Source organism: Chiroxiphia lanceolata, chromosome 2 (assembly GCF_009829145.1).
Source record: "Chiroxiphia lanceolata isolate bChiLan1 chromosome 2, bChiLan1.pri, whole genome shotgun sequence".
NCBI classification, from domain to species: domain Eukaryota; kingdom Metazoa; phylum Chordata; class Aves; order Passeriformes; family Pipridae; genus Chiroxiphia; species Chiroxiphia lanceolata.
Genome location: NC_045638.1, coordinates 118,334,885 through 118,346,988, shown reverse-complemented (window position 1 = coordinate 118,346,988; position 12,104 = coordinate 118,334,885). Strand labels below are relative to the sequence as shown.

The 12,104-nt window shown below is 44.3% G+C and overlaps 1 protein-coding gene across 3 annotated transcripts in view; it reads right to left on the bottom strand.

Annotated features, from left to right (window-relative positions):
* The window catches only part of PTGFRN (prostaglandin F2 receptor inhibitor), a 67,895-nt gene that overhangs the window by 32,783 nt on the left and 23,008 nt on the right, over positions 1 to 12,104 (bottom strand). For 2 of the 3 annotated variants that reach the window (XM_032680330.1, XM_032680331.1), the window contains exons 2-4: positions 6,673 to 7,038; positions 5,413 to 5,832; positions 1,331 to 1,714 (exon numbers count right to left, since the gene is read on the bottom strand). In XM_032680330.1, coding sequence (XP_032536221.1) covers positions 1,331 to 1,714; positions 5,413 to 5,832; positions 6,673 to 7,038 — 1,170 coding nt within the window. Of the gene's footprint in view, positions 1 to 1,330; positions 1,715 to 5,412; positions 5,833 to 6,672; positions 7,039 to 12,104 lie in introns of those variants that run through there. The other variant, XM_032680332.1, reaches the window with a different exon arrangement.

The following is a 12,104-nucleotide window of genomic DNA, read 5'->3' as shown; positions in this document are numbered from 1 at the left end:
AGATCCTACAGCTACACTACTCTTCCTTTCTCATTCAGAAAAGACCAGTTTACTCCAGGGCCTCATGATATATTGCTCACACTCTGCAATTCTCTTATCTTTCCCCCTTGCCTTCCCTCCCCCCTCCAAAAAGAAGGCATTCAAGGCCAACTCTGATTTTCACAGCAACAAAGGCTATGAAAGCACAAACTCTTCTCTAGACAGGAACACGAGAAGGAGAAAGCTGCAAGAAAGTCGAGTTCTTAGAAAACCCCTTCAGGTTTGTTTTATTTGTGGGCAGGGGAAGGACCACCGAGAGGAGAGTTTTCCCTTTGACAGCACCACTCCAGATAGGTTCTGCACACCCTGACAGACACTCAAACAGAGGATTTAGAAAGAATAAAAGGCTGCCTGGATAAACCTCATTCCTCCACTCTGTCAGCTGTCAAAGAACAGCCTCACTGACAGTTCAACGACTTAATACTCCAGCAGCTCTTAACTTCCATTAAAGAGGAGGAGTCTGTGAATTCTGGATGCAGACGAAAACCTCGATTGCCGAAAATTTATTCTACTTTCTCTTTCCCTAGCAACCAAACATCTGCTGAAGAGCAGATTTTATTCTCTCCTGTTCCCAAATAACACCAAATTGGAATGGAAAGAGTAAGGAATAGTCCTACAGGTACAGGCACTACGAGAGAATACACGAGCACGCAGTGCACCTGTACACGCATGAACACGCATGCAAATGGGGGAAGGGGGGGAACTCTTACTAGTTGAATGTGCAATTTGAATGGCTGAATGAGGACAGGAAATGAAGACATTCATCACTTGTGCACTTTAGCACACATTACAAGTGTACTTGGAAACAGTCACGGCTCAACTGCTCTGCACAATGCTAAAACGCAACATTCAAAGTCATTGTCGCTGGGATTTAACCTTATGGTACAGCTATTTATTGCTGAAAAAACAGGCTCTCTATATGCTGGCCTCATTCAGCACTTTTATGTTGGAGGAGCTCTGCCTTTGTAACTGGACAGTGCCACCAGTTTCTCATGACAAGAGGATCTGAAAGGGTACATTGAGAGGGTTTGGGCCTGGATACTTGCATCCAGTCAAAGCTGGGAACAGACACCAAGTAGTACAGCTCTGCCAGTTCTGCCCCCAGCTCACATCTAGGTGAGATATATATCTATTTTACGTGAGAGAGAAAGACACTCGACATATAGATTATAGATGCAAACAAGAGAGAAACTTGTGCAGGAGAGATTCCTCAAGGTCCTCTCCCTTTTCTGACGGGACCAAGGGTTGAGTGGCAACATTACCCATGAAGTCTGCAAGCAGAATCACTCACCTAATGCTGTCACCACCACACTGACTGGTGCAGACGTCCTCTCCACCACCTTGTGCCAGCTCCCATTGTGCAGGGGTACCCAGATAGCTGCTTCACAGAAGTAGTAGCCAGAGTCTTCCACGTCCACATCCCGCACCAACAGGCGATAGGAGTTCCTGTCTACGTGGCTCAGGCTGATCAGAGTTGAATCACTGACCACAGAATCATGGTCCATGCTCAGCAAAAGCTGAGCATCCGCCAAGGTATCATCAGGTGATGCAGAAAAATACCACATCACCTCTGCCTGGAAAATACCACTCCTGTCTGTTGTGATGTTGCACGTAAGATCCAGGGAGTCTCTCTCAGTCACAGACACATTGCTTGTTGAGATGACCACATCTAGAGCTTAGAAATAGAGACACAAAAATTCAAACAGAAAATACTTTTTTATTCGTTATTTGTAATAAAAGGAATCCGCTGTAAGTTATTCACATTCTATAACAGGAGCTTCTGAAGCAGCTCAGCAGCCCTACCTTCAAATGCCTGTTGGACATTGAACCAAGTGATCTATTACAATGGAAATACATATTATCAGTCAAGCAAGGGGTGTGTGATGAGGGCAGGGAAGAGAAAGGGAGGGAGAACAGCATTTTTGCAGCTCAACAGCAAATGGTCAATGAAGGCTTTTGTCGCAGTCACAGACCACATGTCACCTTCACACAGCAGGAAAAGGTGTACAGGATTTTCCATTCCCACAGGAGGGTCAAAGTGTTTGGGAACTATCTCTCAGAAGAGGAAGCATCCCCAGAAATCACTAGGACTACATTAGAATTCAACTTGTTTTCTGATTACATGTTTTTGAGCTCCTCTAACAGAACAGATTTAGATGAGAAGCAGCGATGGCCACATGCTGGAGTCCTGACTGACCTCAGGTGTGTTGCAGGAAAATGAAATGGAAGCAAACAGAAGGCAGCAGTAACTCCCTATACTCCTGACACCTCCACTTACTGCTCTGACAACGCACACTGGGGACTTTAAAGCAACACCAACAGCCACTGAAAACACATTTAACAATCTCCTCCACTGGCTAGTGAATATTTTTAATATACACAGCACATATGGTAACAGTCAGCATTCAAACAGGACCTTCTGCATTCTGCAGCTTTCCAGGCTGGTCACAGTTTTGTTAAAAGAAAAACATGGAATCACAGTGTCAAGGCCAGATGTGGAGAAGCTGGCCTTAGTTACTGGCGAGAGGTGAACCGGCAGCACTGTGTGTGTTCATTTGTAACACTCAGTGCAAACCATTCACCAAGTTACCTGCCTACCACATGTCTTCACTTGCTCATTCCCTCATCCCACGCTGCCTAAAGATTAGATCTGTGTCTCAGTGCGGCACCGTTCCCACACTGTGTAACGCAGATGCCCTTAGAAGTCTCCACTGAGGCCAGTTGTGGTAGTTTGGTCTAGGCCTTCCTTGGTGACCAGTTTGTAGCCAAGGAAGGGCCCAGATTTACCCAGTATTCCCTACGATTTTTACGTAAGCCAGACTATAAGAAGAAAGGAGGAAAGGTCTTTGCTCTCTTTCCTTCCGGCGGCTTGGAGGTGCAGGTTCCCTGCTGTTGAGTCTGCCGTGTTGGGGAGCGAGGCCTGGTAAGGCCTTGTTGACCTTGGGAGGCGGAGGTTGCTGGCGATCGTTCCACAGCGACTCTCGGTTGTCCCAAGGAGAGTAGTGAGATATTTCTTTGCTAACTCTTTTAGTTGCTAGATATTGGGCTACTAATCAGGAGATATATATATATATATTTTATTTTGGTTTTGTTCCTTTTTCCCTTCCCCCTTCCCTTTCCCTTGTGAAATTGTATATATATTTCAATTGTATATAACTGTAACATAAGTGTAAATATATTTATATATATATTGCTATAGCTGTCTCTCTTGTTTCGGTTTTTCTTGGTTGTTTTTCTCCCTCTTCTCCCTGAGGTTTGGGGGGGGAGGAGGGGGGACACTTCTTGTGGTAAGGTTTGGAGACTTGGCAGGGAGCCAGCTTCAAACCATATCACCAGTGGACAGGGCTGCAACAGCACTGAGCAGTGGCTCTTCTCAGCACACCTACAACCAAAACCATGAATAAGAATACAGACACCCGCTTTATACAGCCAGCTATGTCTCTGCTGCAGTTTAGTGACCTCCGTGTAAAACCATGTTCTCCTACATAATAGTTACCCATCTGTAAAAACTTCCTAGGATTACCACCTGGAATGAGAGACAATGTGTAAAGGCTAGAGCCAAACTGAGCAGTCAGAACTGTACTGCCAGTAAAACCAAGCAACGCTCATCTCACCCCTCACCACCTGATAACACAGAGCAGTCCAACTGAACAGAGGGTAGCAAGCCCCACCTGAGTGGTAAACAAAGTCCAGATGAATATCTCACTGGGACTTGCCTCACTGTCTTATCATGGGATTGGAATCAGTAGGAAAGCCTAGCTAATTTAACAGACTAATAACCAGAATACAAAATAAGATTCATCTGCAAGGTTAAGAGCAGTGTTTCTCCAAGGAACGTTTCTTCTTCATGAAATAGTGATGGGCATTCAGAATCTGGCAGAATATGTACACAGAGGGACTTGGAGAGAGTTTACCCACAGGTATATAACCATTTACAACTCAAGTTCATTTCAGCATGCAAGTGCAGAGATTTCGGATGTCAGCACAAGATTCTCTCCAAGTCCTGCTACAGGATGTTTATACAACATTTTGCTGGAGAATAACCTACCCCATTTAGCACAACTTTGAAAAAGACTTCACACCCCTAACAAAGTGCCAATGCTGCCGATGACTAAGCTAAAAGTGAAAGCAAAAAAACCTCTTAAAAACAAACCACAAAACAAACAAAACTTCGCACAAACAAAACCACACACCCAAACCACATAAAAAAAAACTATAATACTACTGGTCCTGGTCACCCCTCACCCTCTTTTCAGCCACTGATTAAACCCCACCTGCTTAAACCAAACTCTCCAAAAGTGTGACAAAACATAGAATTACACCTCTTAATTAGGCAAATCCTGCCTCAGCAGAGAGCACCTGCAAGCTTTACTGTGCAACAGACACCCTGAAAGAGAGGGGGTAGATTGATCCCGTCACATTTCACAGGCTAAGTACCACCAGGATACTAAAACTACATCCAAATGAGCTAGTCAAAAAAATCCCAGAGTTTTGGGTTCTCCCTATAGTGATTAAAGGATTACAAAAATTAAAATATACCCTTACTGTCTGAATACCTCTAAAACACCATGATAATCTCATATTTCTGAGGGAACATCATTGCCTGTTTTTCCACCTATTGAGTGATAAGATGCATCACCCCCGCTCCCTCCTCAAACTAGCAGTGATAATGCTAATGCAATTAAGTGCTTAGTGCATCTAGTCCTGAAATCTATATGGGCAGGGATATCTGGATATCCTCAGCACAGCACTGTATGTATTTTTGTCTCCTTAGTCAAGCATGCAGTGATGTGTTTAACAGAACCATTATTGTCCTAGACCCCTGCCAACACAGTAGAGCAATCAGACCAGTGATCCAGTGTCAGTGACAAAAAATCAGTGAATAATTTGTCCTGTTAAATTATCAGTGCCTTCCTCCTTTCTCTTGATATGCCATTTTAATAAACAACATACAGAAGAGCTTCACACTTATCACTGAATCACAAGCCACATTCACAGGGGAAGTGCAGTTGCTTAGTGCTAGGGGGCAACCCTATATTAAGAAAAGAGCAGAGAAAAGGTTTGGTGTGCTCAGTGATTAAAGACAATGCTTATTTAAGAAATATTAAAACCGGGAGTCACCTAAAGCGAACTAAGGATGAAGTAAAATTTTGGCCTAGACATCTAAGAGGTTCCAGGCAATCCTTCCGCGCCATCAATCCCCTCTTGCCCCCCAAAATAAAAGCTAGAAAAATCACGCCAAACATTTTCTGTTGACTCAGACAGCCCTCTGGCTTCTCCTGGAACGTATCCTCACTTCCTCCAGCTCGGCCAGTTTCTGCTCTCGAAGCGTCACACAGCGCTGCAGTGCCCCAGCCCATCAGTAACACTCACCCGTCCGCTGGATGGACACACTCGCTACCTCCACGCTCTTCTCCTGGATCCTCTGCCACGAGCCATCGGCCCCTCTCACCCACTCGCTCACAAGACACCTGTAGGCCCCCCCGTCCGCCGAGGACGCCTGGGACACGGACAGCCGGTACGTGTCGTTGGCTCCCGTGTCCAGGCGGATATCTCCACTGCGGTACCGCTCCTCGTAGCCGGGGCCCGGCTGGAACTTGCCCTCGTGAGTCAAAGACAGGATGTCCCGCCAAGTTGATCCACTTTTGATCTGCCAGGTCACGTGCAGGTGAGTGTGCTCCGGAGAGGTGGTAACTGCCGAGCAGCGCAGCCTGAAGGAGTCCCCCTCAGACAGGCGGAGCGGCATCAAGGAACGTCCTTTTGAGCCGCTCACGGACAAGCCGTCGGAAATCACTGTTTAAAAGGAAGAACAAAAGACCAAAAAACACAAGCATCATAACACAGAAGCAAGAAGAGAACACCCACACTGACCTGTTAAGACATGAGGTAGTAAAACTACCACCGAGCAACACCCGGACAATCATTTCTTCTTCCACACACAAATATATTCCGGGAACAAGGAAATTCAGCTGAAAAACCGTTAAAGGAAGTTCTCTGCTTTAAACAAGCCAAGAGAAGAATTCATTTATCCTTCCCCTCACTTCAGTTTCTCATCCAAATATCATTCTGTCTATTCCTGTCCAGAATTGTCTTGATGGGAGTAAAAGATAAGACATTGGGGAAAAAAAATAGTCTCTCAATTTATTACTGAAGAGTCCTAAATAAGAGAGCAAGGATAAGGTGTGACTGTAGTATCAGTACTCTAAAGGGCAAAAGGAAGATTACCTTTTTCATACAGAAAGATCCCTAAATGGCACTAAAAGTGAGAGAAAAGAAAGATAGCCTGTGGTTTCTACCTAAAGTTAGCTTCTCTACACAGAGGTTTAGGGACATGAAATACTTGCAGACATCAGAAAACCCACTGCTTAGTGCTTTATTTACATATTTATTAGACAGAAAAAAAAGGAAAGTGGTGTTCATAGTAAACGCTCTCTTCACCTCAAATGCCTTTGCTATCATACTTCTCAATTTTCAATTTTAGCTTTAGGAGAATTAAACAAGAACAAGAAGAAAAAAGAATTAAAAAAAAAAAATCACAGCGATCATAAACAACAGAAATTGAACATTCTTAAGGGTACATCTACAACCAGTATCAAAACCAAATTTAAAGCACACCTCACTCTTCAGAAATACCTTTCACTTGGACCTCTGCATCATAATTTCCCTGAACGGTGGCATCAGTGCTGGGCGTGGAGCACTTGTATCTCCCTTGGTCAGCTGGTTGGATGTTTCTAATCACAAGTTCCACAGCATCGTTGCTGCTCCGTCTCAGTTTGATATCCCCGCGGCCCACGCGTTTTTGGTACTCCTCAGAGGTGAAGGTAGAATCCCAGGTACTCACTATCCGCACGAAGTCAGTGTCCCGGGAGAACTCCCAGTCAAAGTTCTGCTCACTGGGTCCATCATAGTCACTAACGCTGCAGGGGATCACCACCTCCGTGCCCACCACTCGAATCAGAGGACCTTTGGGCACTCTCACAATACGCCCTCTGCAGAAAGCTATGAAAAGAGAACACACAGTTAAAGAAATTACCAGGACAGACTTTAAAAAGAAAAAAAAAAAAAAAAAGATCTAATAAGGTTGGGCATCCCACTCCGCAGAAAGCTAGAACCAGTAAAGGCAATATTTCCCATTAGTATTTAATCTCACTGGAGCAGGAGCCCCTAAACACACCATTTTTAGTGTGGGCAATCTTGGTTTCATTGCTTATATAATGCCACACTAGGCAACAAAACACTCAAGGAGAAAAAAATTGTAAAAGAATAAAAAAAGGAGCGAACTATCATAGATCCAATGGGTAGCAGTATCTCTGCTACAAGCCAAGTGCTACCTAAGATGCTTAAACAACAATAAGTGATCTTCATTACTGCAGCGAGGGCATAATCTAATCAAGAATTTTCATAAGACTTCTGCTGATAGCATTTGGAGGGTTTGAAACAGGAAACGCACTCTCCTCTAGTTTGAGGGTCATGAGAACTCTATGTTTTCCAAAAACGAGCACAGTCACTGCTGCCCTGAAGGGTCATGGCTTCTCTAACACAGGTGAGATTCTTTGCCTTCCAAACCGATTTAAAAGGAAGAACTGATTATAACAGACATGGTTTGGTTGAGCGGATTTCTGCAACCACACCTACTTCTAGCACACTTTTCTTCTTTGGTGAAAGCCCAGAACATGGGAGCATAAGCACATCAGGCTCCCTCCAAAGCAGAGGAGTGCTCAGACCATGTTTTCTGGGATTGTCAGCTTTGATTCATAATTCCAATCAGAGAAATCTCTTCAGAGATAAGTACTACCTAAACCTACCTAAATTTAGTCTCCAAATATGAACAGCCTAGTGCATCCCACCAGCTCCATATCCATGGCAAAATATTTTAGTGGCCAGGTAGAACAGAAGCTAGAACACTGAAGGATAGTTCTTGACAAAACCAAGTAGATGTCTAGCAATACCAAAAGCAGTTAGACCAAAGGTTGATCTGGGATAGGCAAAGCCAAATTTAAACAAACAACCCCCCAGCAGAAAGTACAGCAACCCACAACAGTTCCAATTCACCAGCTACACTGGGAAAGCCATGAACACCAATATACTTGCTGAACTTTCCCCTTCTATCACTCTGCACATCTTCTTGCCCAAGATTTAAGGCCCCACTCGCTGGCTTAGAACCATCATACCAATAGGTATCCCAGGGTGGGCAAAAGAGAGTCTTGTGGACAGAAACTACCCACTGGAGAACCTGTTATAAAGTGCAGCTTGTCCCTCCGGAGCAGCATGGAGGAGGATGTGTTAAAGAATAAGATTTCTGTGGTCGTTTAAAAACTACACAAGCAGCTGTAGACACTGAGCACAACTACAAGAGAAAAAGGGTATTTTTACCCCCAGTTACAGTTCAGCAAACAGTTGAACCAAGAACTGACACTGCCTTTACCTCCCCAGTTTGTAACTCCTACCACACTCTTTACTTTGCAGGCTGTTCACGTGTCCAGGCTCAGCCATAATAGTCCAATTTCCTCACTGCCAAGACCTTCTGTATTTAACATCAGTACTTCATTAAACTTATTTGTAATGCAGACTGGGGTTAATCTCTTACCCCTTATATCCCTCCCAGAAGACTGTTATTATGTACCTGATTAAGTGATTGACTAGCCCTAATAAGGACTGGACTTCTCTGCACCATTCACATGAGCATTGGAGAGAAAAACCTCCATTGCCAATGTACTGTTCCACAGCCAGATGTCTTTAAGGACATCTCTCCTAACCCAAGCACCACACAGCAAAATCATCAATACAGGAAAACAATCAACAAAAAATAAAGCAAGCAACAGCGCTCTGATATATATTTCCTCACAAAATCTTAAGTTGCATTCAATCCTTCAACTTATCCTCTTACAGAACATGGCAACACAGCAGCAGGTAAGCTTTAAAGCACTGCCTGACAGCCAAACCAGCTTCCAGCAGGCCACTGTGGGAAGTCAGCTCAGGATCCTGACTGAGGGCACTCCTCAAACACTGACATCTCTCTAGAAAATACTCTCCTGTGACACTAAAACAAGCAGACAACACTGTTCTGCGTGTGTCCTCAGCTGCAGACCCACATACCGTGCACTGCACTAATCCAATCTAGAGGTGACAAAGGCATGACTAATGTGGCAAGGGCTGCACATTTGTGTTGGAGATTAGCACCGACAGCCCAGTTTCTCCTCTTCCAAGGTCACTAAAGACCCTCTGACACTAAATAAAGGTAGGGGATGATTAGCACCTTCCCAAGAAAAGGCAAGCCAGAGGGAAAGAGGAGCACACAGGGACTCCTCCCAGGATCTGTTCGGAGTCTGTGCCCTACTGCTGTAAAGCAATGACTATCCCCCTCTTCACAGCACAGTCCCACAAACAATTCCTGTTTAACCCGAGGCTGGAAGGAGGGCGGTGGAACAGGTTGCAGAGGAGAAGAGGCACAAGTTGTAACAGAACTTTATACTTTACAAACAATAAGATTTGTTACTAAGATAAATTAGGATTCTCGTAAGGCAGGAGCAGAGGCAACATCTCAACACAAGAGAATGAGCACTTTCTGCAGAGCACCTGCTGTGCCCTGCCCACAGGTAAGGAGGAGCGTGCATGGGACAGATCCTCCAAGTGTGAGCTGCATTTCTAAGTGACCCAGCAGGCTGTGAATTCAAGGTTCTGCCTTTCATCCTGCAGCAAGAACATCTCTAGCTACTAAACAAGGTGTTACGTTCTCTGCTGTGCATTAGGGATTAGTATTTCATGTCCTGTAGCAGAAGGCACAGAGCTACAGGCACTGATCTTGGCAAAGGGTGAGCTCCATAATACTCTGGCAGATGAGTGAGGAGCTTTTACAAATATTTTATTCTTACAGAGACCTGTGTTACTTGCATACACTCCCTCATCTTCCCAGAGCAATCGAAGCTCAGCTCTCATGATACAAGAGCTTCAAACCCTGTAAAATTGTTGGAAACATTTTTCATGACACCTAGTATATTTCACTGGTAATATAACGTGACATGTTCTTAATGAATTCACTTGAATCCAATTTAACTGTAGAAACAGATGGAGGAGGACAAAACAATGTATACACTAGTGGCAGAAAACAACAGAAGTTTGACAATTCAGTATTTTTCAGTATGACTGAGCTCACCAAAGATCTGTATTTAGTAAGAACTCAGTAACTGGTTCTGTATCAAAAACTGCAATGCTAGACATCAAACTTGCCTGAGCACAAGATTAATTGCCTAAATACAAAACTTTACTTTTTACAGAGTTACCCAGACCACCAGATGAAATTGCAAGGAACTATATTCCAAAACAAATAGTAATGGAGCACCTGCAAGGAGGCCAGCACACAAACATGAGGCATGGGACTTGTTCCTTGGGCTCATTAGACTGGTGACAGGACTGCTGTGCAGCACTGGTCCTTTTGCAGAGTTGGGCCACAAACACACAAAATGTAAGTCAACCACAAAGCCTTAATGGCTATTTGCCAAGCACTTGATCAGAGGATTGTCCCAAGGGAGTGCATGAAATACTCCACTGGGAGCACAGACAAAGCAGGGCTCAAGGTAGGATAATAATAAATTGGGGTCTGCCATATGAATAATACAGAGGCAAGACAGCACAGACATAGTCAAGGCAGTTTGGGGCTAGCATTTGTTCCCTAGCAATGGTCCATACAGTACTTAAATTAATTTGTCCCATCACTTAGATGCACCATCTCATTGCTGTCATTACACGAAATCCTTTTAAAAAGGAGAACAAGGAAAGCAGATGACTGAATCGGTTGTGAAGTCAGTCTGAGTACATTAAATAGCAACCTGTCATTTTTGGGATAACCAAGAAAACAAGGCAGCAAAATAGCACAGGATCTACAGAACAGGTAATCCGTTTAAACTCTGAACAAGCTACAAAACTCCAGAAGGAAAGGGCTGCTAGGGATTTCCTCTTGCATTAGGGACACTGCTATAGATGTGGAAAGCCTTCCAGGAGCTTCATCTTCACACACGTTTTGCACCTACATATCACTTCTGAAAGAACAAGATGAAAAGTAACCCGTGGAGTAGTCCACAAGGCTGAGAAGGAATTACTGTTGCAAGGAAAACGTTTGTGCTTCAGCACTCTCTTTCACGAGGTGCTTCCTCCAGCCTGCACCAGACAGCTCTATCTAATAAGAAAACATGTTCTCTTAGGAGCCCAGAGAAGGAGGTCGACTCCACATCCGCCAGCCAAAGGAAAATGCAATGTGACATGCAGTAGGAAGCCAATTAAAGCCAAAAAAGTAAGAGCTAACGAATGAGTAAATTGGCTCAGACTAAGCACTCGAGCCTCTGCATCAGAAAGACTTAGAACACACAGTCCAGCTCCTCAACCAAGGCAGTCACAGGAGACACAGCGACAACTTTGCTGACGCCTTTCATCTCAAAAGAGCTTTCCGAACAAAAGGTTGTTTCATTTGCCAACTAAACATTACCATGTCTGGGAAGGAAATACAGCAGCCCTTTCAGATTCACAACAGTTTATGACAGGAAAAAAAAAGTACTGCAGCCAGCTGTGCAAATGGTGGTAAGGATCTTCCCTCCCTGAACTCCTCCATTTATTTCCAATCTAGGCACGACCTTGCTGCAGCACCGTGTAAGTGAGGGGGCTGAGCAGGGACAAGCCTTCCTGGAGTATGAGCCACACTGGAGTTATGAGCAATGGGTCCCCCACCCTAATAGCTGTGGCCTCTGTCTCCTATTTCCAGCAAAATCCCAAACCTCCCACATCTGTACTGCACTGCTTATCTACGGTGTGTGTGATGCATGAAAGCCATTTTACAGACTGAAGGAAAAAAAAGATATTATTTTTGCTTTTTTTTTTTTTTGTTCCACCAGAGTCACATCCACACAAATCCTCTCCCTCGGTTTTTTAAAAAGAAACGATCAGGCTCCTGCTGAGAAGCATTCAGGGACTTTCCCTACTGAGAAGGCAGGCGAAGGCACAGGCAGCACACCACATATTCACAGGCTCTTCTCTTGGGAAGGAGAGCCAAAGCATATCAGCACGGGAGATTATAA